The 24,608-nt window shown below is 43.2% G+C and overlaps 1 protein-coding gene across 1 annotated transcript in view; it reads left to right on the top strand.

Moving 5' to 3' along the window:
* The first annotated feature begins 627 nt into the window (after positions 1-627).
* The window catches only part of FGF2 (fibroblast growth factor 2), a 59,407-nt gene continuing 35,426 nt past the window's right edge, over positions 628-24,608 (top strand). Inside the window, exon 1 of the mRNA XM_070609154.1 lies at positions 628-1,169. Within this exon, the coding sequence (XP_070465255.1) occupies positions 992-1,169 (178 nt within the window). The 5' untranslated portion in view covers positions 628-991. The remainder of the gene's footprint in view (positions 1,170-24,608) is intronic.

Genomic DNA, 24,608 nt, shown 5'->3' with positions numbered 1-24,608 from the left:
GGCTGGTAAAAGAAAACCTTTTGCTCTTAGCAACCCAATCCGCTCCCCGCCTCTGGCCTCTTTCTTTCCTTTTGTTGGTAAACTATTTCAGTCTCTACCTTCGCTTTTCACAGTCCGTGCCCCGCACGTATCCCTTGTCTTTTTGGTGATTACCGATGTGCAAAACCTACCCTGACACAGAATCCTCCCTCGCTTCCGATTCCTCTGCTTCTTGGGGGTGGAAATAGTTTCTCCGCTTAGGAACGCTGGCAACGAAAAAGAATGGGGGAGAAAGTTGCATTTAAACTTTTAAAAGTTGAGTCACGGCTGACTGCACGGAGAAAGCTCGGCCGTGTGGCGAAGGGCTAAATGTGGTTTGGGTGGCGCGGGTTTGGGCTGGGGCGACTCCTGGGGACCGAGCGGGCCCAAGCCCCTGGAGCTGGGGAGGCCTCGGCCGTGGCCTCCCGGCGCGCCCCCCGCCCTCGGCCGCGTCCGGGCTCCCCTCCGGGTCTGATGTCGCGCGCTTGCGTGCTGCGGCCAGAGCGCCCGACCCAGAGGCCGGCCCCAGAAAACCCCGAGCGAGTAGGGGGCGGCGCGCGGGGAGGGAGGAGAGCCGGGGGCGTAGTGGGTTGGTGGGTGTTGGGGGTGGAGATGTAGAAGAGGTGACGCCGCGGCCCGGCGGGCGCCAGACCAGCGGACGCGGTGCCCGCGGTTGCAACCGGATCCCGGGCGCTGCAGCTTGGGGAGGCGGCTGTGCCGAGAGCGGCGGCCGCGGAGACACCCAGCCCCAACCCCAGCGGCTCGCCGCGCCGGGGCCGGCGGAGGGCAGCGGCCGAGCGGCGCGAGGCTGGGGGCCCGCGGGCGCGGCCGCGCGCCGCCGGGAGGGAGGCTGGGGGGCCGGGGCCGGGGCCGCGCCCCGGAGCGGGTCGGAGGCCGGGGCCGGGGCCGGGGGGCGGCGGCTCCCCGCGCGGCTCCAGGGGCTCGGGGGCCCCGGCAGGGCCCCGGCGGGGCCATGGCAGCCGGGAGCATCACCACGCTGCCCGCCCTGCCCGAGGACGGCGGCAGCGGCGCCTTCCCGCCCGGCCACTTCAAGGACCCCAAGCGGCTCTACTGCAAAAACGGGGGCTTCTTCCTGCGCATCCACCCCGACGGCCGAGTGGACGGGGTCCGGGAGAAGAGCGACCCTCACAGTGAGTGCTGGCCCGCTCGTCCTCCCCCAGCCCGTGTGCGGCTCCCGGGGCTCCCCCTTCCCCGCCAGGCCAGCCTGCGCTTCTCTCCGACCCAGTGGGATGTGCGGTTTGTTCCCGCGCGGCCCTCGGCGGTGTCGGGTTCACCGCCCGCCCCAGCCTCCCCGGAGCTGCGGTGTCGGGTTAGACGCACCCCCCCCCCCCCCCCGGCTTTGGGGTTTGCCAGTTTCCCCCGGGCCCGGCCGGCGGGCTCCCTTCGCGCACACAACCTGTCGCATCGGGGATGCCGGGCTGCGGCGGAGCGGTGGCCGCTCGCCGGGATGCCGCCCGCGTCCCCACCCTGAGGGGCCGACCCCTTCTCTGTGGGATGCGTGCAGTCCCCCGGACAAAGATAGGAGGGACCGCAACCGAATTAAACGTCTTTATTGGAAAAATGTCTTTCCAGTGTCATGCCCCTAAATTCCGATTCGGTAGAATCCGAGGCAGCTGGCAAACTGCTCTCACCCGTCCGTTTCTATTTTTTTTCCGAATTGCCGAAAAAGCAAAAGATAGGGACTTTGTTAATAAAGCGCGACGGACCTTTGTTTCAGTAGTGAAAAGAACTGCGAAAACTTTAGTCTTCCACCTGCGGTTCTTAGCTTTGGGATCTTGAGCCGGTTTCCTCATCCCTCACGTGGGGATAACATTTATCTTGCATCGGGTTTGAGGATCAAATGAGAGTTTATGTAAAGTTAGGGGACTCAGTTTACTAGTCTACACTTTTGTGTTCTGTAAAAAATAATCTATTTGTGGTTATAGAAATAACACTGGCGGAAATCATTGGTTCTGAAACTTCAGGGTCCGTTCCAGTCACCTGGAGGTTATAGCACCTTGCCGAACCCTGTCTCCCAGAGTTTCTGATTCCTGAGGTCCGGAGTGGGGCCTGATAATGTGCATTTCTAACAAGTTCCCAGGTGATGCTGACCTAGGACCACACTTTGAGACCCACTGGTCTAGAGAAAAGAGGAAGAAAAGGGCATAAAATGGGACGATTAACAACACTGATGGAATTTGAAGTGAGAGAAAGCACCTCAATGTATTTTAACTGTCATCTGTATGCGTAGGTAAAACACCTATTTTAAAAGCTATGCATTCTGGCCGTCCTTTTTCGTGGGTTTCAGACGAGAATCTTATCCTCTATTTAACTGAGAAAAGACCCGCTGGAGTCCAGAGCGCCCCTCCCTGGCGTTTACATCTTTGTCTTATGATGCTAATAGAATGTCACTCGCTCTGGGATGAGGAGAGAGGAAGAGCAGAAAGCTCGCAGCCCAACCCAAGCTGACAAAGGAACGGAAGTGTGCTTTTGTATTAGAGTCTGTTGACTGCAAAATAGCAACAAGAAAAAGATACCCGTCTTTAATTTTTCAGGCCTGCCATAATTTAAAAGTTTTATCAATCACTTACATTATCCAGTAAAACTGAAAAGATGCTTGTAACCCAATGTATGGGTTAGTGCTGTTTTTCTATTTTTGATAACTTGAATGGTTTCATAAAATTACCTTTGTGTTTGAAGTTTGTTCTGAAGTTGTCTGCTAGGCTAGCTGAGCAGATTAAGGCAAGGGGCGCATATGTCCCAATTAGTTTTGTTCTTTTCTGGTGGCACAAACTGTTTATAATAAAAAGGAGCATGTTCGATGAGTAGAAGACAGAACTCTCCTCCAGATTAGGTTCGTACTGAGGCTTCCCCTAGTACTCTTTTTTTTTTCCCAGACACTTTATTGGTTGCTGAATCTGTTTTTCTCTTTGAAGGTTTTGATACCCTGTTTCCTTTACAATAAAACTTTATGGGGGCTAGTGAGTGAGGATAATTCTGAATCGCATGCCACATTACCACCCTCATAAAAACAATTGTTAACTTTTTGTTCCCACCTATGAGTTGGGCTGCCATTTTTGTAATCTTATTTTGACTCTGGTTCTCAAATGGGGGTGACTTTGGCCCTAGGGGACATTTGGCATGCCTGGAGACAGTTTTGGTTGTCATTCCTGGAAGGTTGCTACTGGCCTCTAGTAGGCTGAGGCCAAGGATGCTGTTAAACGTCCTACAATGCAGAGGATACCTCCCTAATCCCCCAGCAAAGAATCTTCTGTCCCTAGTTGTTAATAGTGCTAGAGTTGAGAAACCCTGCCAACTTGGTAACTGTCTAAAAATAAGATGTTAAATGTGAAGAGTAGAATACTCACCAGGCAGTAGACTGACTGGAATACAAACCCAAGGATGATGAATTTAGACCACTTCTCTGTAGCCCAATCTGGACATAAGTTTAAGTATAGTATAGTTTTCTGGCATGATGAAGGCGTACTGATAGTTGACCAGACCAGGAGGAGACTGATGGAGAAGATATAAGCGAAAAATGAGCATGGCCACGACATAACAATATCCTCTCAACCGCATCCCCTCCCTTTCCCCAGACAAAACTCAGCAGCCAATACGGAGAAATAAAAGCAGGGTTAATGGTTGCCACAATTTGCCACTGAATTATGGCTCAGATATCTACACCTATTTCAAAAACTGAAAAACCCGTGGCCTCATCCCTCAAACTTTTGCCCAGTTGACCTGAAAATCTGTTACTGGAGATTTAGTGCTTCGACATTGACACCTTCTGTCCAGAAGTCTTCTAAAATGAAAATAAAATACCTCAGGAAAGGAAGAGTTGAGCCGTCATCAGATTTTAACGTTTAGTGTGGGTTAAATTATGAGGGCAGTTTCTTCCCCAAAAGCTGTCCCAAAGGACTGGAGTTTAGGGAGGGGTGCTTTGAAGACTGTGGCGTCCGTGCCGGGTGCTGATTAGGTGTGGGGCTGTGGCTCGGGGCGGGGAGCACAGAGGCAGAGATGAAAGGGGAAGTAGGAGCAGGTGCCTCCACACCAGCCTTTCCACCTTCTCCCTGTTGCTGAAGGTTGGCTTTGCTTCACACCTGGGTATTCTCTTGAGTTGTTTTCACTCAAAAGGGCCCATTTTCCTGCACTTTTTTCATAGTCCTGGAATAACTGTCATTGGATCTGAGAGTCTTGATAAAAGCAAGTTATGGTTACAGAGTCTCTGCTTCTCCAGCGTGTGTGCTGCACACCTGCCTTCCTTTTGGCTCCTAGATATTTTGACAGGCCTCTTTCAAAGGTCCCAGGGAAGGTGTAACATTAAGTCTGTACTCTAAAGTAGCGGACCATGTCAAAACGCAGAAGAGAACGTTTTATCCCAAGCAGCACGTACAGCATGTGGTGTATAGGAAATGAAATGTATGCTGCTTATGTACAGTTGAGCATTAAATTTGTTCCAGATGCTCTTACTTAGGAAAAAATGAAGGTAGTTAGGAGTGCTGGATCCATCCTTGGGCTTCTCCCAGGAGGGGACTGACTGCCTGTCTGCTGCCCTTCTCCGCTTCCAGGCTCCAGAGGACACTGAGACTTGGAGAGGCTGGGGGACCTGGCCTTCCTGGTATGGACCAGGGATGGGATCCAGGTCTGCGTGACTCCCACGCCCTTTGCACGGCACATATTCCATACAACGCCAATCATAAAATCATGCACTTGGAAAATTCAAAGGGAGGCTTCAGACCTCCTAGTTCACCGATCTCATTTTGCAGAGGAGGACACTGATTGCCTGAGTTCACCTGTCGATTTCCTCTGTTATCATCCTGAACAGCCTTCTTGCCCACCTGGCCCCCTGCCTTCTTTCTCTGCCCTCCCCGAGCCTGTGCTCTCATCTTTTCAGTCATAGAGAGGCCCTCAGGGTCTCCCTTTGCAGCGTCCTCCATTGCAGAGTACTGAGAGAGCCCGTTTCTCAGAGGAGTTCTTACTCTGGCATTCCTGCCGCACTGGATAAAGCCACCTTTCCTTCTCTTCACCCTCCTTTTTGTAAATGGAACTATTGATTTAATGATACTAGCTTCTCTCCCCCCATCTTTTTTGGGTCATATCTGGCAAGTGGATCCAACTAATTTGCCTTAATAAACATGATATTTGGGGCCGGACCTGTAGCCAAGTGGTTAAGCTTGTGTGCTCTGCTTCGGCAGCCTAGGTTTTACTGGTTTGGATCCTGGGTGTGGACCTACACACCATTCCTCAGGCCATGCTGAGGCGGCGGCCCACAGAGCAGAACTAGGAGGACCTACAGCTAGAATACACAACTACGTACTGGGGGATTTGGGGAGAAGGAAATAAAAAAGATTGGCAACAGATACTAGCTCAGGGCCAATCTTTAAAAAAAACAAATTAAATAAACACGATATTTACTGTAAGGCTATTTGTGTGCAGTAAACAAGTGAAGTAAGACTAACAGCTCGCTTAATTGTGGAAATCGTAATGGGTACAGCAATGAAAGGACAATTCATGAGTCACAGATATTACCACACCTTAGGAGCCTTTTAAAATGAAGTTGATGCCAAGTGACTTCAGTCTAGAAAAGGCAACATCCCCTTGTGACGTACCCTGAGGGCTTTGGTTGTGTTTATAAAATGACCATTATATAATTGGACTTTGACAATGGTGTGACCACTAGGTTCTAAGTAGTCTCATTTTGATTTATGATACCATTTTAAGATGGATGGCCTTGATTTTAAAGTTTAATTTGAAAATAAAATGTTACAGATGTAGTAAACACATCATCTTTTGTACATTATAATTATAAAATTGACTTTATTCGTATACCCAGTGATTCTCAGAAATCACCATCAGTGATTTATTAGAAAAGTTGTTTTCAAACCACGAGATGCCTGTACAACAGTATAGTAACTACACACGTGCCATCGCCTTTGCTTGTTTTTCCAATCCCAGTGTTGGCTGATTTTCCAAACGCCCCGCTCGGGCCCCTTTGTCCTGTAGCTCACGTCTGTAAGAAAGCTGGCCTGGAGTAAGAGTCGATGACCAAGACGGAGCATGGCAAATCAGCACAGCTGGGGCACAAACCTGAACTTTATTAGCATAATCTATCCAAACAAGTGTACTTTCTTCTGTTTTGTTTTTGAGATTGTCATTTTTTGCGTTCTGAAATCAGGGTTTTGGTCTTGTGCTTAACTTGTATGTTGTCAATGCTCAATAAATATTTAATGCTTGGTTGCCTGCAAAATAATTGGGAATAACGACTAGCAGTGTAGAATTTTCCTTGTATTATGAGGAAATGCAGATGTGGCACCATGAGTTTCAGTGTTTCCTTATTGGATCCATTGTTAGGTTAGTTATTGCATGCGTTTGCTGTCAAACTCTCCCTCTAAGCCAGGTTATTTATAGCTACAGGACTGTAAGAGGACTGGAAGAGAAGTGGTGACTCCCAGGGAACCTCAACCATTGAGCCATAAGCTATGGTTCTTAGAAGCCAGACTAGTCCTGTTCTATATTCCTGGGGGATAGTTTTAATTTGAAGAAATTTGAAGGGCCTGGAGGCAACGGCCAGCCAATGTTCTGTGTTTTTACTTGTGTCTCACCCTTCTTGCACAGCATGACTTTTGAGTTGACCAGTGTATCCTTCATGCTTACTCATTCATTTACAGAAATCTGTAATGGGGGTGTGTGTGTTTGTATTTTCAAAGGGCTACTTACTTCCCCAAATTAACTTACTCTCTAAATTGAATTATCCCATAGAATTCTGAAGTGAAAGGTTCACAGATTTTCAAGATATTCTGGAGATAAAAAAATGAAGAGAAAGTATGAGAATATTAGTATTATGTTCCAGGTATAATTGAACTGTTGAAAGGAATTTGCCTGGTATAATTTAAATTAACTATACTTTAATTTATAATTAAAATTTGTAATTAAACAGTAACCCAAATTAGCCAAGAAAAGTCCTTTTTTTTTTTAAGGAATTTGTATGGAGCAGTAATGATCTGGTTAGATTCTGAGTGGTTTATTCTCTGTTCATAATTTAGGCATTTTGAGAAGATGCTGGCACCTTGAGGTAGGAATCATGACTTCTCCATATAAATAAACATCATAAAAGGCTTAGTACCTTTGACTCAGGGAGGGCCCACTGCATTTCAGCCAATGATGAAAACAAACAGTCTGTGCGGACCTTGCTGTGGGATAACTGGTCCTGGGCCATATGCCGTATAAAGCTTGGTCGAGGTTTGTAGTTCTCTTGGTGTAGTAACACGTACTTTTAGACGCTTGGTCAATTTTTTAATGAAAATAATTATATCTAACAAAGTTATATTTGGAAAATATTTGGGAATTTTAGAGGCTGCCTAGTGGCATTTCTTAGGGTAATCTAGAGAGAGGAATCATTTTTCAGGATAAATAGTCTACAACTCTCATTAGGAATTCTTTTTTTCTTTAAAATGCATTTAGGAATTTTATCATGTCCTGTGTGGTATGAAATTCCTCAGGTACGCTGTGCATTGTTTGTTCATTCTTTTGTTGCCGATCTCCTGGAATCCTGTCCTCTTCTACTTCATCTCCATTTCTTGTTTTAGCTCTTTTAAACTCCCTTTTTAACTCTCAGTTCTGCCCCCAGTATTCTCCTTAAGTTGCTCTGTATGAGAGCCCCAGCAGTCTTCAGTTCAGTCACGTGGCCTGATCCAATTTGTCACCCCACTTCTGACATTTGACACCATTGTCTGCCTCGATCTTCTTGAGAATTCCTTGGCTCTGTTACACCACGTCAGCCTGGTTTTACTTTGGTCTTTTGCTTTCATATTCCCTAAGCCTCTGATTTTGGCCCTCTACCCCACTTTCTGTGTACACATGTTCCTTCAGCAAATCCTGTGTAGTCTCTCCCTGATTTCCCGTCTCTGTGTTAGCACTGTGTTTCCCACTGCGTGAAGGACAGATCCACCGCCTCAGCCTCAACTTAACATGCGTAAAACAGAATGGAACGTCATTTTCTCAGACTAGCACCCCTTCCTACCAAATTTCTCTTTGTACTGAAATTATTCTTCTAGTCTCCAAAGCTAGATACCTTGGAATCAGCTTTGATGCCTTTCTCCTCTTCCTGTGTGTGTATATGTGTTGGTGTGTGTGTGTGTCTGTGTGTGTGTATATATATATATATATATATGTAATAAATATATAATATAAAGTATATTTTTTATCCTTTATAAATATATATATATAATGTTCCCCTGCTTCAGTGATTTTTCTTTGCCCTGTCTCTTGATTTCTCCTTGCCCTGTCTCTTGATTTCTCCTATCCTTTACCACCTACTCCGAGACTGCATCAAACTTTCCTTCTCAAATATGACCTCTCTGCCCAATCTCATTGCCTGCTATTTACCATCCCTGGTCCCCTGATGCCGCCAGCGCTCTGTGCTGTAATTATAGTCTCTCTAACCAGACAGAACCATCATGATTAGAGTGATTGGCTTTTCCTCATGTGATCCTTGTTTTTAGAAAATCCTTCTTTTTCTTGTCAATTCCTCTCTCACATCCTCCTCCCATTCCCACCTTTCTCTGGAAAAACCTTTTAAGAGCCAGCTCAACAGTCTTCTCCTCTGTGAAACTTGCCCTTGCCTTCCCAGGGAGAATTAATTGTTTCTACCTCTGTTTTTCCCATAGTAGTTGGTACATATTCTGCTGCAGAACGTAATGATTTTTGTTGTAATTGATTGTTTATGTGTTTGTCTCTGACACTGGGACAGAGAGCTACTTGTGGGCAAGGACTGGGTCACATTTTCTGTATCTGTCCTGGTGCACAGTGGCCACTCAAAGAATGTTTGTTAAGTTCGACATGTACCCAAAAGCTTAGCCAGATCTTCTGACTTCCTTTCTGACCTTCTTCCCACTTCCCCTTCTCCTCTTGACCTTTAATCGGGCTGTTTCCTTCAGCTGGAAAGTCCTCTCAATCCTCTTATTCCAATTCTAATCATGCTTCAGGCCCCATTTCTTTTCCACCATCCTTTCCTGTGTGCTATCTAAAAATTCTCTCTAATTTAATTTTTAATTAAAATTTTAATTTTTAATGTTTTAATTTCATATTCCGCAAGGTTTTTGAAATTCCTAATTGGTGAGGATTTTTTTTTTTTTTTTTTAAGTCAAACAACATTACCTAGCAGTCCTGTACTCTCTTTTCTGCTCTGAGGTTCTGAGACTGAATTTACTCATCCCAGGTTCCCCTTGCCTTTATTGCTCAGTGAATGACCAGGCTGAGCCCCATGAACAGGTTCAATCTACAAATGAGCCAGAGCTTTAAGTGAATAAGCATAAACACTTCGGTGTGAGGCATGTAAAATGGATACATTGAATGTAGCGTCACTGTACTTCTTTCTGCAAACACCTTTCACATTATTCAAAGAAAGCAATAAAGATAAAACATAATCATTCGCTAGGATTACTTCTTATTGTGAAAGTTTTCTTTTCAGCTGTGAATAACATATCAATATTTCTAGTCAATTCCAGAACTAGTTATAGTCTGTAATTAAGGCATGTGGATCTAAGAATTCATTCTTGATTCAGACGCTTTAATTCTTAAATCTCTCTTAAGTCTAAAATCAGTGAATCATCTTATAAATTAGGATTAAGAGCTGTCTGGTACCATGGTTAGTATCCCTTTTGGCTGGGAGGAAATGGTACAAATAGTTTCATCCTCATATTCATTCAGATTTATGAGCAAGTCTTCATCACAACAATCTGTAAATGTCTTACAAGGCTAGAAACTGTATGACAATGTGAGTCATAGTCTTTGTGATGTGATGTCTGCAAGGGTGGGTGGGAGAAATTACTGAATGACCAGTCTCATTCTACTGCTTTCTAAGCTGAATCATTTTGCAAACAGAAAACAATTCATAGGTTTTTAGGTGATCATTTCATAAGTAGGAAATGGAAGAGAGTGAAGGGGTCAAATAATACCTCTGTTTAAGAAATTACTTTTTGAAATCTATCATTGGTGAAGTCTTTGTTTTGAATTAGAAAGTAAATTAATCTCTCTACTGCCTAATAATATCTTTTCATCTGACACCTGCTATATGTCTTCTTTGTATATTTTTACTTTTTCTATTAATTATGTTACCTTTCTTGCCTATTTATTTATTTATTTTCCCAAGTGTCATTTGACTTTTCTCTTCATAGCTGTTTCTAGCCTTGGCTCATTTGAAGATGGGTGTGTGTGTGTGTGTGTGTGTGTGTGTGTGTGTGTGTTGGGGGAGGCGTCATTTACTCACTGGCTGGGTGACCACTTCAGTCAGGATGAGGACTTAAGAGGAAGGTCCCTTTCGTTTTGGAAATTCTGATTCTGCGATGGTATGATCTTGCATTTTGCATAGTTGGTCCTCTTGTTATTTTTCATCCTACTAGAGACAGAAGTTTGGAGAGCCTTTTTCTAAATCAACTTTAATCTTTAAATGTAAGATTGATTAACCTTATTTCCTTATCTTTTTTGCGGTAAGGCATTTGTCAAAAAAATTATGTGAAAAAAGAAATATTCTATTTTGAGTGTTTCTAAGTTTTAGAAGTTCTTCTTACATGCTTGTATTTATACATTATTCTAAACTCAATAATTTTGTAAGAGGACTATAATGCAAGTGAAATTAGGAAGACAATCTTGCTGTCTGATTTAATGGAGGATACTAATATCTAAAGAAGATGTATAGAGCAGGTGTTAAATTAAGAAATAATGAGATACGGCAATATCTTTAGCTGTTACAGGTTGGGAAAAGTAAGGCACAGATTATTTTGGGGGGAGAGTATTAAAGCCATAAAGTGTTCCTGGGATCTGTCCAGCCTTGGCCAGACACGTAGGGAGATTGCGAGAGTGACTGGTAAAGTCCCTGTACCTTGCAGTAGAGGACGGGCCAGTTGCTTGGCCTTCACAACTCAATTCCTAGGACCTTGGTATTTATTGAGTATTTATCGAATGAATGAATGAATGAAGTTCTTGAGACTATGTGACATGTCAGCTTTACAATTAATACCTGTTTAATCTTGCTTACAAACTTATAAAGCAAGTATCATTATCTCATTTTACAGATAACAATACGGTTTTTGCTATTGGCTTTGCAAAACGTGATTCTTTGTGACAACAAGTAATTAATTGTGTCTTCTAGACTTCTCTGTGTTTAGAATACAGGTTCATGGCCAGAATTCCCAGCTGGACAATGTAGCAGAAATTTGAACCGAGATAACAATTTAAAAAAATAATTTAAACTCTTCCCAGAGGCTTTGCCATGTCCAGCAAAGTTAAAATCTCTACCATCTTTTCTCCCACCCCATTATTACATTCTTTTTTGTTTGGAAAATATTTGTCACAAATTATTGTAAAATGATTTTTCTTTAATATTTAGGGGTTGCTTTCTGAAGAACTCAAAGATTTTTTAAATGACATATGTAAAAATAGAAAGAGTAGTAGGTAATTAAGGATATATACTGTGTGAGACTGGAATGAACCTTGAAGACAGGGTCTGGAAAATAAAATGCAGAATCAGCTAGGGCATGCAGAAAATGCAAAGAGAATAACTACAAGGATGTTTTAAAAGTATAGTTAGGCCTTTTCAAGGAAATTCAAGATAGGCTCACTATTTAAGGACATGTGGTGTAAGATTAAAAAACAACCCCCCCAAAAGCAGATGTACTTGGTCCTGTTTTGTTTTAATCTTCACTAAGTGAGATTGTCAGTCAATCAATAATTTTTTGAGTGTCTGGTGTGTGAGGAAATGAAGACCAAGATAGACAAAGAGATATCAAGAAAGCATTTAGCTACACACATCTGGAAATGTGAGTAAAATTCAAGTCCTCATTCTTTGAAATCACTTGCCCCCTTTTTTGACTCTCCTGTATTTTTAAGCAGTGTCACTATCTTTCTTGCCATTCTATCCTTCATTTTCCTCAGTCCTCACATCCCCGTCTCGAGCCCTGTGCATCTCCGTTCTGCAGCATCTTCTGCACTCACGCTGACCTCTGCCTTCTCGCCACAGCTGCTCCATTTCTCTCCCTGACTATTGCACCTGCCTTCTAACCATCCCAGCTGTATTACTTTGCTAGGGCTGCCATAGCGAAATACTACCGACTGAGTGGCTCAAACAACAGAAATTTGTTTTCTCATAGTTCTGGAGGCTGGAAGTCCAGGATCAAGGTGTCTGCAGGTTTGGTTTCTTCTGAGGCCTCTCTCCTTGGCTTGCAGATGGCTGCCTGCTTGCTGCCTCTTCACATGGTCATCCCTGGGTGCACACATGCAAATTACCTCTTCTTGTAGGGACATCAGTCAGATTGGGTTGGGGCCCACCCTAGTGGCCTCATTTTTTTTTTTTTTTTATTAATGTTATGATAGATTACAACCTTGTGAGATTTCAGTTGTACATTTTTGTTAGTCATGTTGTGGGTACACCACTTCCCCCTCTGTGCCCTCCCCCCACCCCCCCTTTTCCCTGGTAACCACCGATCAGATCTCCTTATCAATATACTAATTTCCACCTATGAGTGGAGTCATATAGAGTTCGTCTTTCTCTGACTGACTTATTTCGCTTAACATAATGCCCTCGAGGTCCATCCACGTTGTTGTGAATGGGCCAATTTCGTCTTTTTTTATGGCTGAGTAGTATTCCATTGTGTATATATACCACATCTTCTTTATCCAATCATTGGTTTCTGGGCATGTAGGCTGGTTCCACGTCTTGGCTATTGTAAATAATGCTGCGATGAACGTAGGGGTGCAACGGACTCTTGAGATATCTGATATCAGGTTCTTAGGATAGATACCCAGTAATGGGATGGCTGGGTCATAGGGTATTTCTATTTTTAACTTTTTGAGAAATCTCCATACTGTTTTCCATAGTGGCTGTACCAGTTTGCATTCCCACCAACAGTGTATGAGGGTTCCTCTTTCTCCACAACCTCTCCAACATTTGTCGTTCTTGGTTTTGGATGTTTGTGCCAATCTAACGGGTGTAAGGTGATATCTTAGTGTAGTTTTGATTTGCATTTCCCTGATGATTAGCGATGATGAACATCTTTTCATGTGTCTATTGGCCATATTCATATCTTCTTTTGAGAAATGTCTGTTCATGTCCTCTGCCCATTTTTTGATCGGGTTGTTTGTTTTTTTGTTGTTAAGCAGTGTGAGTTCTTTGTATATTATGGAGATTAACCCTTTGTCGGATAAGTGGCTTGTAAATATTTTTTCCCAATTAGTGAGCTGTTTTTTTGTTTCAATCCTGTTTTCCCTTGCCTTGAAGAAGCTCTTTAGTCTGATGAAGTCCCATTTGTTTATTCTTTCTATTGTTTCCCTCAACTGAGGAGTTACAGTGTCCGAAAAGATTCTTTTGAAACTGATGTCAAAGAGTGTACTGCCTATATTCTCTTCCAAAAGACTTATTGTCTCAGACCTAATCTTTAGGTCTTTGATCCATTTTGAGTTTATTTTGGTGTGTGGTGAAAAAGAATGGTCAATTTTCAATCTTTTGCATGTGGCTGTCCAGTTTTCCCAGCACCATTTGTTGAAGAGACTTTCTTTTCTCCATTGTAGGCCCTCTGCTCCTTTGTTGAAGATTAGCTGTCCATAGATGTGTGGTTTTATCTCTGGGCTTTCAATTCTGTTCCATTGATCTGTGGACCTGTTTTTGTACCAGTACCATGCTGTTTTGATCACTGTAGCTTTGTAGTATGTTTTGAAATCAGGGATTGTGATTCCGCCGGCTTTGTTTTTCTTGCTCAGGATTGCTTTAGCAATTTGCGGTCTTTTGTTGCCCCATATGAATTTTAGGATTGTTTGTTCAATTTCTGTGAAGAATGTTCTTGGGATTCTGATTGGGATAGCATTGAATCTGTATATTGCTTTAGGTAGTATGGACATTTTAACTATGTTTATTCTTCCAATCCATGTGCAAGGAATGTCTTTCCATCTCTTTGTGTCATCGTCAATTTCTTTCAAGAAAGTCTTGTAGTTTTCATTGTATAGATCCTTCACTTCCTTGGTTAAGTTTATCCCAAGGTATTTTATTCTTTTCGTTGCGATTGTGAATGGGATTGAGTTCTTGAGTTCTTTTTCTGTTAGTTCATTGTTAGTGTATAGAAATGCTACTGATTTATGCACGTTAATTTTATACCCTGCTACTTTGCTGTAGTTGTTGATTATTTCTAATAGTTTTTCTGTGGATTCTTTGGGGTTTTCTATATATAAGATCATGTTGTCTGCAAACAACGAGAGTTTTACTTCTTCGTTACCTATTTGAATTCCTTTTATTTCTTTTTCCTGCCGAATTGCTCTGGCCAGCACCTCCAGTACTATGTTGAATAGGAGTGGTGAAAGTGGGCACCCTTGTCTTGTTCCTGTCCTCAGTGGGATGGCTTTCAGTTTTTGTCCATTGAGTATGATGTTGGCTGTGGGTCTATCATATATGGCCTTTATTATGTTGAGGTACTTTCCTTCTATACCCATTTTACTGAGGGTTTTTATCATAAATGGGTGTTGGATCTTGTCGAATGCTTTCTCTGCATCTATTGAGATGATCATGTGGTTTTTGTTTTTCATTTTGTTGATGTAGTGTATCACGTTGATTGACTTGCGGATGTTGAACCACCCTAGTGGCCTCATTTTAACTTAATCATCTCTTTAGATGTTTCATCTTCAAGTGCAGGGCTTCAACATATGAATTTTGGGGGGATACAGTTCAGCCCACAACACCGTCTAATCATTTGGATATTGTTCTTTGACAGAGTAATCTTTCCAAAGGGTAGCTCTGATTGTGTTATTCCTCAGAAAAATATTGTGGACGAGAAAGAGTCCAGTCCCCTGGTACATACATTGCTTACAGATGTGGGCACCGCTGAAAGTCCGTAAGAATTATAGAAAGTAGGAGAGTTACCAGCAGATGGGTGGTTGTCATAGATATCAAGAAGTGGGGTAAAGATGTTTTCTGGAAACTATGGATAGGTAGTAAGCTTGATGTAGGTCCTCAGAAAAAAATCCCAAGAGGCTTGAGAATACCGAGAAAAGAAAATAGCACAGTTAGCAGTAAATAGGGTAAAATAAGGGAAGAGTAGGAACATCTCTAGGCTTAATATGTTGCTTTCAATGGAATATCTGACCGAATTTCTCATAACAACCTTCTACAAAAGAAGTAGTTTTCTTCAGGAGAGAGTCTAGAGTTTCTCAAGTTTGGGCTTTCTGGGCCGGGGCCCAAGGACCATATCACTTTTAGTGAACTGGAAAGTATGTTCTCCCTCTAAAAGGTAAACAATTAAAGAAAATCAGTGATATGGATTTATTATCGTGATCTAAAGATATTCTTAACAGATGGCTGACCCTGTTACCTAATTACCACCAAAAAGTGATGCTGTAGATTTTTATTCTAAATCAGAGTTATAATTTTTGCTAGACACTGCACCCAACAATGTAACAGCAGTGTAGCTAATACTCTCATACAGCAGGAAAATTTTTTTAGTTATTTACGTAGAAGTTTTGCAACTCGACTTATTTTTCTTGGAAAGCGCTCCAGGAAGTTACATTACTCAAAGTTAGATATTCTTTGAGTGTTTTAATGAGATTAGAAAAAAACCCAGTTGGGATATCTGTTTGGTTACACCTACGTTGAAGATTTTTCAGACTTAGATTATTTTTGGCCATGCTTAATGATGGAAACTGTAGAGCTTTTGTTTTGTAGAATTCTGGAGACTCTTGGCCTTGCCCATGGATATCACCTCCAGAAGTGAGTGGGTGCTCCTGTTAGGCACCTCTCTTTTTCTAGAAGGAACCTGATGTCTACCATGGCTGACAGTTAAAGCACATGGTTCTGCTCTCCAGGTAGGCCAGAGAGAAGAACCTTTTAAAAGTCCTACTGTGGGGAATACTATTTATGGAAATCTGATTCAAGGATATATAGTACTCCTCCAGGTTGGGAATTTTAACCTGAGGGTTCCATGGACAAGCTTCAGGTTTCTATGATCCCGTGAAAATAGATGCAAAATATTATGTCAGGGTGTTTTCTGAGGAGAGGATATGTAGCATTTTATCAGAACCTCAGAGAGTTGTCCGTGGTCCAAAATATGTTAAGGACAGTATCACTGGATACCCTAAAGTATGTCTCCCGCCCGTCATGAGAGAACTAATTTGAATGTGTTGGTGTGAGCCGGTAGTTTAGGGTGAGTGATTTTTGAGTAACGTCTCTGAAACTTGTCTCTCTGTTAATTCTGAAAAATGTTTAAGGCTGCTCTTCTTTATCTCATTACATACTGTCCTCTCTGAGGTCTCTTGGGAGAAATTTCTCTTTGGTAACCATGTCAGGACTAGTTATGCTTATCCTTAGCAGCCAGTTTGTTTTAACCTTATGGTCTCTGGAAAACTTGTTATTGCTACTGGCTTCTAGAAAGCCAAATATGTGGCCTGTTTTTAACAAATCTGATAATCTTAATCCTGGCTTCACCAATTTGTGACTGCTTTGCTGCGTTGTGTCCTGGGCAAAATAAGGTCCTACTAAGGAGGATAGTCGATTCTAACAGGAAAGTCAGAGAAGGCCTCAAACACGAGTGACTGCTCAACTGGGTGTTGGGAGGCAAGTAAGTGTTTGCTAAGCAGCTGACCCTGTTATCTAATTACCACCAAAAAGCGATGCTTTGGATTCTTATCCTAAAGCAAAGTTATAATATTTCTTAGACCACCCCCCCCACCCAACTTTTAACAGTGATGTGGCTGATACCTCGTTCCAGCAGGAGAATTCATTTAGTTGTTTACATATATGTTTTGCAACTCAACTAATTTTTCTTGGAAGGCAAATAAGGGCATGAAGGCCAAGGAAGCAGCAGCCGGTTTGGTATGTTTTGGGAACTGCAAGCAGTTTGGCATGGCTGGAGTCTAGGGCTGTGGTGAGAAGTACGGCCAGCCACAAAGGCAGGGCCTGCATTCTGATGGGCCTTGTAAGCCATGCTGACCGATTTGGTCTTTGCCCTTGAGGCAGTGGGGAGTCAACGAAGGGTTTTAATCAGGGGAATAAGAGGATCAGATTCGGGCTTTTGTAAAATCACTCAGGCAGGTGTGTGGGGGTGATTGCAGGGTATTAGGGTGGAAGCAGGGAGACAGGAAGTTATTGCAGTCGTCCAGCTGAGAAACGTGAACCTCTCAGACCACTGCCTGGCACATCGTAAGTGATGCATACGCACTGGAATAGAAGGGTCTCCATTTCGTCAAGTGAAAAATGGAGATTATTGGAATAATACTGAAAATATTACCACATTTGTGAAAATGCATACACACAAAAGAACTATATACTTGTGGAGTAAATTTGTAGACTAAGGTCTGAAAAGGATACATACCAAACTGCTAACAAGTGCTCCTGACTTTGGAGGGGGAATGGGATTGGGGAATACATGAAGGGGAATCTTTACTTCTTTACCTATGTATTCGGAGAATAATGTATCCATATATATTTATATAAAATTTCCAAGAAGAATGCATGGGGTGTGAGGGAGTGGAGGCAGATGTTGGATGCTAATCTCGGGGTGCATGAATGTGAAGGGAAGGAGAGGAATAGGCTGGTAACCAGAAGATTCCTCTCTTGGGAGGGCAGAGCTGTGGCTGGGTCTTGGTCATCAGTTGCACAGATGGACACAGCACACCAGTTGATGGTTGGAGCATTGCTCAACCTGCACCTGCCCCTTAGAAGGAGCCCACTCCTCACTCTTGGCTTATTTCCGCCTAAGTCCCACTCACAGGTGCAGGCCCTTGATCATTATCAGCACAACTGCTTTACGTTGCTTAGGGAAATGATACTATACTTGAAAGCAGAACATTATTTCTAAGTCACTCTATGTTCTAAGTCAAAGCACACCCCAAATTTAAATCTAAACATATTCTGCATAATGTATTTTACTTCTCTAAGATGCGAGAATCATAACTGCGTTCTTTGGGAAACTCCTCCTATATTAATGGAACAATGACTTGGGAGAGATGGGAAGGGACTGGATCAGAACCAGGGATGGATTAAGTTTAATGGAAGGAAGGAGACTCTGGGATGGGAGGAGAGTAGTACAGGTCCATTTTGGACTGTCCCTATGGACTGGCTTTGGTAGATGAGCAGCAGTGCTCACTGGAAGTCAATCAGGCTTTGGAGTCTCATCATAGAGGATAGCCGTGCTGTGTGGAAATGCTGCCTGGGGCTCTGACAGGACAGATGCTGATAGCCTGTTGACCTAGCAATTCCATTTTTAGGAGGCCTATATTAGTGTTCTCCAGAGAAACAGAACCAATAGGAGATATATATGATATATATGATATATAAAATACACACACACAGATAGAGATTGATTGCTTTTAAGGAATTGGCTCATGTGATTATCGGAGCTGGCAAGTCCAGGCCTGTCAGGCTGGAGACCCAGGGAAGAGCCAATGTTGTGGTTCAAGTCCAAAAGGCCATCTGCTGGCAGAATTCCTTCTTGCTTAGGGGAGGTCAGTCATTTGTTCTGTATTACGGAGAGCAATCTGCTTTACTCAAAGTATGCCGATGTAAATGTAAATCTCATCCAAAAACACCTTCACAGACACATCCAGAATAATGTTTAACCAAATATCTGGGCACCGTGGCTCAGCCAAGTTGACACATAAAATTAAACATCACAGGGCCCTTGTTGGCATAGATCCCACGCTGGCCTGAATGTCCAGAGAAGAGTGAATAAGCCCTATCTTGGATAGGACCAACTTATTCACTGTGATGCCCCAAGGACGTGGGTCAGAGAGTTCCTGATGGAGGCGCTAGACTGGCCTGTCAGTCCTGAGAGGTTTAGTTTTGCTTTGGTTCCCAGCTCACCGCTGAGGCCCTAAGGAGGCTCCTCCTTCCATGGCTGGTGCTCACCAGGGGACATGGAGTCTAGCTTCTCTCTTCTGGTTTCTCTTTTCCTTCCCCCCACATGTGTGGATTAGTTTTACTTCTTTAGGATTTCTGAAAACAAGAATAATCTTATTCCAGAAGAATGACATTATAAGATTAAACAATAAAGAATTCCCAATAAGATCACCTACCTGTGGAAATGTTTTAGGCTGTTCTTGCCTCCATGCTGGAGACCTGTGGTCGTGGGTGAGATTGCTGCTGTCCCTGTCTCTGTCAGCTGCCCTCTCCTCCAAAGGCTCCCCTGCTCTTCTCTTGTCACAGAGCTGCGCTGGCCTCAGATGCCCGTTCCTGAGAATCTGGATGGCAGAGGGGAGCTGAGGCTACAGTCTGATTAGGTAGAACAGGTGCTAGTTTTTTTTTAAAGTCGAATTCTGTTCTGTGATTGGGAATGTCTGTTGCTTTTGTCATAGCATCATCCTCCTTTCTTGTGGAGGAAAACTACCTTGATGAGAAGCAGGGATATCAGCATAACTAGAGGCACTTCTGGTTTAGGTTGTCCCAGCCTCCTGAGAAGTCTAAGATGACACAGAAGTCAGGGAAGGTGGATGTCGGATGCATCCCTCTTTTCCGAATACATCACTGCTGGGCCACGAGCAGGGGAGTCCTTCCAGGTCCTGCACATCTCCCTTGCCTGCACCCTGGACAGTTGGGTTTCCTTGACTGGGTCTCTTTATCTTTGTGTCTGAGGGTCAAGATGCCTCCCCACTGGGAAGCTAAAAGGCCATGCCAGAATATTACCAAATACACAAATATGTCAGTGTGCTAATATTGTAGCAAAGTGGCACAAAGTGACAAACTCTTTTTGGTGGCTTAGTTGCTGTAAAAAAAGAGATGAATGTGTTCCACTAAGTGATGAGTTCATCTTGGCTAGCACAGTGTGAGTGGACAAGTTTTTAGGTATGGGAACGTTAAGAGACTTCACATCTGTGATACTTAGTTTTTTTTTTGCGGTAGTAGTTGACGTTCTCTCCAAGAGAGAGGTGTGGCTGCAGGCTGGGCAGTTTGTGGAGCATGGTGTAAGTTGATACAGCTACTGTAGAGAACGCGAGAGGAAAGAGAAACTGGGATATGCCCTCAGTTACTGAACACTTGGCTGAGGACCCACCTGAGTCAGGGAGACCTCACAGTCCTAGTACACCAGTTTGGATGGTTGTGTCATTTCCAGATACATTTCCGTTGTGTATGGTCAACAATGCAAATGCAGGAGTGGAGAAGCCAAATGGCTATATTGATCCAGAATTGGGTCTTGGCCTTAGAAGTGCTAGAAAGAAGAAGCAGGAGAACTGAATGATGCTCCAGAGTTTAGACTGATAAGGAAGGGAAGCCGAAGAAGCTAAGGACTGGTAGATAAACGTAGAGTTGGGATTAGTAAAGTCAATGAGGCTGAAAAACCAGCAGAGGGAAAGGAGATTATACCATATTGGAGTTTAAGAGGAAGCAGCTCTTGAATGATGGCCTGGCCATGAGAGTGGTAAATACAGGTTGCAAGTTTTGATAAGCCAAGGATCTTTTTTTTTGAGGAACATTAGCCCTGAGCTAACATTAGGGCTCATCTTCCTCCACTTTATATGTGGGACGCCTGCCACAGCATGGCTTGCCAAGTGGTGCTATGTCCGCACCCGGGATCCGAACTGGTGAACCCCAGGCTGCCAAAGCAGAACGTGCACACTTAACTGCTGTGCCACCGGCCAGCCCCAAGCCAAGGATCTTTGAGGCTAGGGTGTTGGTGAGTCTCCTACATGAATGATGAAGTCTTTCAAGATGATGACGAGATGTGGGGTGCCAAATTCCAAAGTTTTCAGTGAGTGACAATGACCAATCAATGGATGGCACCAACAAGGAGGAAGAGAGGGTGTCATACCCACATAGCATGAACCTTGAAGGAGGAAAGACTTTAGTATGGTAGTGGGAAAGTAATAGTTGTGTAGATGCCATTGTGGAAAGCCAGAAAAAGTCTTAATTACCTAAGATGGGAGGAACCTGTTCCCAGTTGAAAAAGTCCATTCAGGAGAATTAGCTGGACTCCACTGTGCTGAGCTCCCAGTGGTGTCATGGCACATGGTGACCAGTGGCCCTGAGGACTTGAGTGTTGCAAGGGGAGAGGTCTAGATGGGGTGAGGAAAACATCTTTGGGTAGGGAGCTGGTTTTCTATTTTAGAAAATCGGTATTGGAACAGATGATCTATAAAGCCTTTTCTTGGTTTAAAAGTTCTTTCCATGAATCTGAAAAAATGCAAATCAGGAGTTTGATCCCTTGTATTGCCTGAAAGAATGTGCCTAGTTTCTGAATCTTCTTCTCTTCATGTGAAAATCACTATTCCCTTAGAGACAGCCAGTAGAACACTTAGAAATTCTTGGGAAAAATACATAATTACAGTCAAAGGTGTGAGTTGAGCAAAGTGAGATATATTTGTTTCTGGTCTTGGAACAATTTACTTGAGAAGGCCAGACTCTCTTCCATACCTGAGATAAGAGATTTCAAGTCAGAGCATCTCAAACAGAAGCACTTTCTGTGCCTCCAGTCTTTCCTTATTCCTCCATAAGTAGTCCTGAGACCACAGTGGACGCCTCTATAGATGTCTGGATTTTTTTCTTTCTTTACATAGCATCACATATCTTTGGGAGGACGCAGAAAGAATTGAGTCAGGAGAGCAGACAGGGTAAGAGAAGTAGAAAGTAGAAGAGGGAAAGAAAGAAAGAAAAAACAAACACACACCTGAGAACAAGCAAGAGAAGATTTAGGCTGAAACAGACTTTCATATGCACAACTCCTGAGGAATGAGTGGTGGGGGGCCCTTGGGCTCTCTCCAGAGAGTGGTTCCACATCTGACAAGGAGAAAGAAGCAAAAGAAAACAAAATGACTAGGCTTTGTGGCAGAGGGGAAGGAAATACACCCAATAGTTGTGATTTTAAGCTCCTTTTTTGGGATGGAAGTGTGACTTCTAGAGCCAGAAGCTATTTACTTTACTACTTGTGTACTTTTATGACTTTTTTTTTAACTTTATAAACTATAGCAGTTAACTCTGTCTTTTTATTAGTGTTAAAACAGAGTATAAGGAATAAAAAGACATAGTATAAGAAGCTTTTTTTGGGAAGATAAGACCTCTTCTTGGTATTTCCATCCATTCCCTGGCTTACCCCCTACCTCCTCCATTCCCACACAACTGATTGCTTGGAACAAGGCACAATTTTAGCATTATTTCAACCAGCTATTCCTTGAAGAATGGCCAATGAGGAAATGCTAAGAGTGATACCCTTTCCAGGGACAGTGTGGTTCAGCTGTCAGCAATAGAGGAGGATTAGGACTGCTGATCTTTGACCAGAGGTCATTGGGTGACCTTGGGGAAAGCAATTTACCAACCTGGGACTTGGCTTCCTTATCTTTGAAAAGTCTGGACTAGATGATTTCTAAGGGCCAAGTTCTAAGGATTTTTGACTCAAATTCTGCTAGAGGTTCAAAAAATCAGTTTTTGGGGAGGGCTGCTAATGTAATCAGAACTAGGCATGGCCAAAGGAAAAGAGTATGAGCCCAGAAAAGAGGACACTTCATGTCGGGCCTGTCCCTGGAGATGGCCAGAGTGTGATCCTAATGATATGGGCGATAGATATGTGAGGCCAGACTCCATTAGCCAAAAGGTGACTCTAAATGTGGCTCTAGGAGACACTGTTTTTACCAGAGTTGAAGTACAGAGGTAGAACAAGCAGGAACTGGCTTTCTACTTAGGGGCTAGCATTGATTCCTTAGCTAGAATGTGTCGAACAGCTGGCCCTATCACTACCCATAGCCTTGTTCTTTATTCTCACTCCTCTGTTAAGGTTATTCTCATGGCTTCATCTTTCACGGCTGTGCAGGTGACAGGTAGACCTGGGTTTATGTCCCATCTGTGCCTTTCTAGTTGTACAATCTTAGGTAAGTTACTTAATTTCTTTAAATACCAGTTTCCTCATCTGCCAAGTGGGGATACTAGCTAATGATAGCTACTGTGTTAGTATTGTTGTGAGTATTATTAACACAGAATAACGCAGGCAGAGTATTTAGTATAGTACTGTCAAATGATAAGCCTTTAATGGATGCTAGCTGTGACTGTTGTTTATTATTCCTAAATCTGCCTTTTACAGACTTATATCTCATCTCTCCTCCAGTGCTTCAATTATCTATTGTTGTGTAATGAACATCTCAAAATTTAATGGCCTAAAATAACCATTTTATTATTTCTCCTGATTCTGTAGATTGACTGTGGTTCAGCTGAATGGTTTTTCTGCTAATATAGCTTGGGATTGCTCATGTCGCTGCAGTCAAATGGTGGCTGGGAGACGAATATCTAAGATGGCTTTGCTTACATGTCTGGCACTTGGCAGGGGGAACTGGAAGCCTAAGGACCTCTTTCTTTCTCCGTGTGATCTCTTCATGAGACTGACTTGGGCCTCCTTACATAGTGGCTGGATCTCAAGAGCAGAGGTTCCAAGAGAGCAAGCTCCAATGTGTAAGTACTGTTTGCATCAGGTTTGCTAATGTCCCATTGACTAAGTTCAGTCAGTGTGGCCCAAGACTGGAGTCAATGCGGGAGGGGCTACACAAGGCATGACTATCAAGAGGTATGGTTCCCTGGAGCCACCAAAATAAGTCTGCCGCATCCAGCCCTGCTGTGTGGAAACCATCTTCATTTGGATGTCACTCTGTTAGCTTGAACCTAACTAACTTCACTTCCAATCAAATAAGCAATTCATTGTTCTTTTTTTTTTTCCAAGATTTTATTTTTTCCTTTTTCTTCCCAAAGCCCCCCAGTACATAGTTGTATATTCTTCGTTGTGGGTCCTCCTGGTTGTGGCATGTGGGACGCTGCCTCAGTGTGGTTTGATGAGCAGTGCCATGTCCGCGCCCAGGATTCGAACCAACAAAACACTGGGCCGCCTGCAGCGGAGTGCACAAACTTAACCACTCAGCCACAGGACCAGCCCCAATTCATTGTTCTTTTTGATGAGTGTGGAGCTGGTGCTGGATCACAAGGTGGATATCCTTATTTTATCAACTTTCTTCCCAAATTATTCCCTATCAGTTTCTTATTTCCAAGTTGAAAACCTAAACACAAGTTTTTTCCCCATTCTCATTTTTTTTAGCAACATGTAGACTTCATGAAACCCTGGTATTTATTCCTTTGTTCTCCACCCTCACTGCCACCATCAAAGTCCATGTCCTTATTATCTTACACATGAATAGCTGCAATAGCCTTTCAAGTATATTTTATGTGAACACCACATAAACATGGATGCATTTATTTTTAAGAAGCTGCAGTTTATTTATAGTTCTCATTGCATTAAACCTAACCTTTCTGCTTGTTTTTCTGAGTCCTTTATTTGTCTGACTCTACTCCCTTTTATACCACTCTTTTTTTCACTCTTATATGTTATCTACCCTCCAGAATCAGAGAGTGAGGAGGGAAGGTACTTCATAACAGAGTATAAGTCCATCTACATTATAAATATCTTAGAACACAGAGGGGAAGGGAGGAGGCAGTGTGGAGGCAGAGCAAAAGTCCTGAGGGCAAGATGTAAAGTTGAAGGGATTTTATTGTTGCTGTTTGTGTTTTTGAGAATTAGGTAGGAGGAAAAGGAGGAATCTGATATTTCAAGGGGTTAGAAATTAGATCTCCTTTAATGGAGTTCCTTAATTTT

Source organism: Equus przewalskii, chromosome 2 (genome assembly GCF_037783145.1).
Source record: "Equus przewalskii isolate Varuska chromosome 2, EquPr2, whole genome shotgun sequence".
Lineage (NCBI taxonomy): Eukaryota > Metazoa > Chordata > Mammalia > Perissodactyla > Equidae > Equus > Equus przewalskii.
Note: the sequence above shows the minus strand (reverse complement) of the source record. Positions and strands in the feature narration are given on the sequence as shown.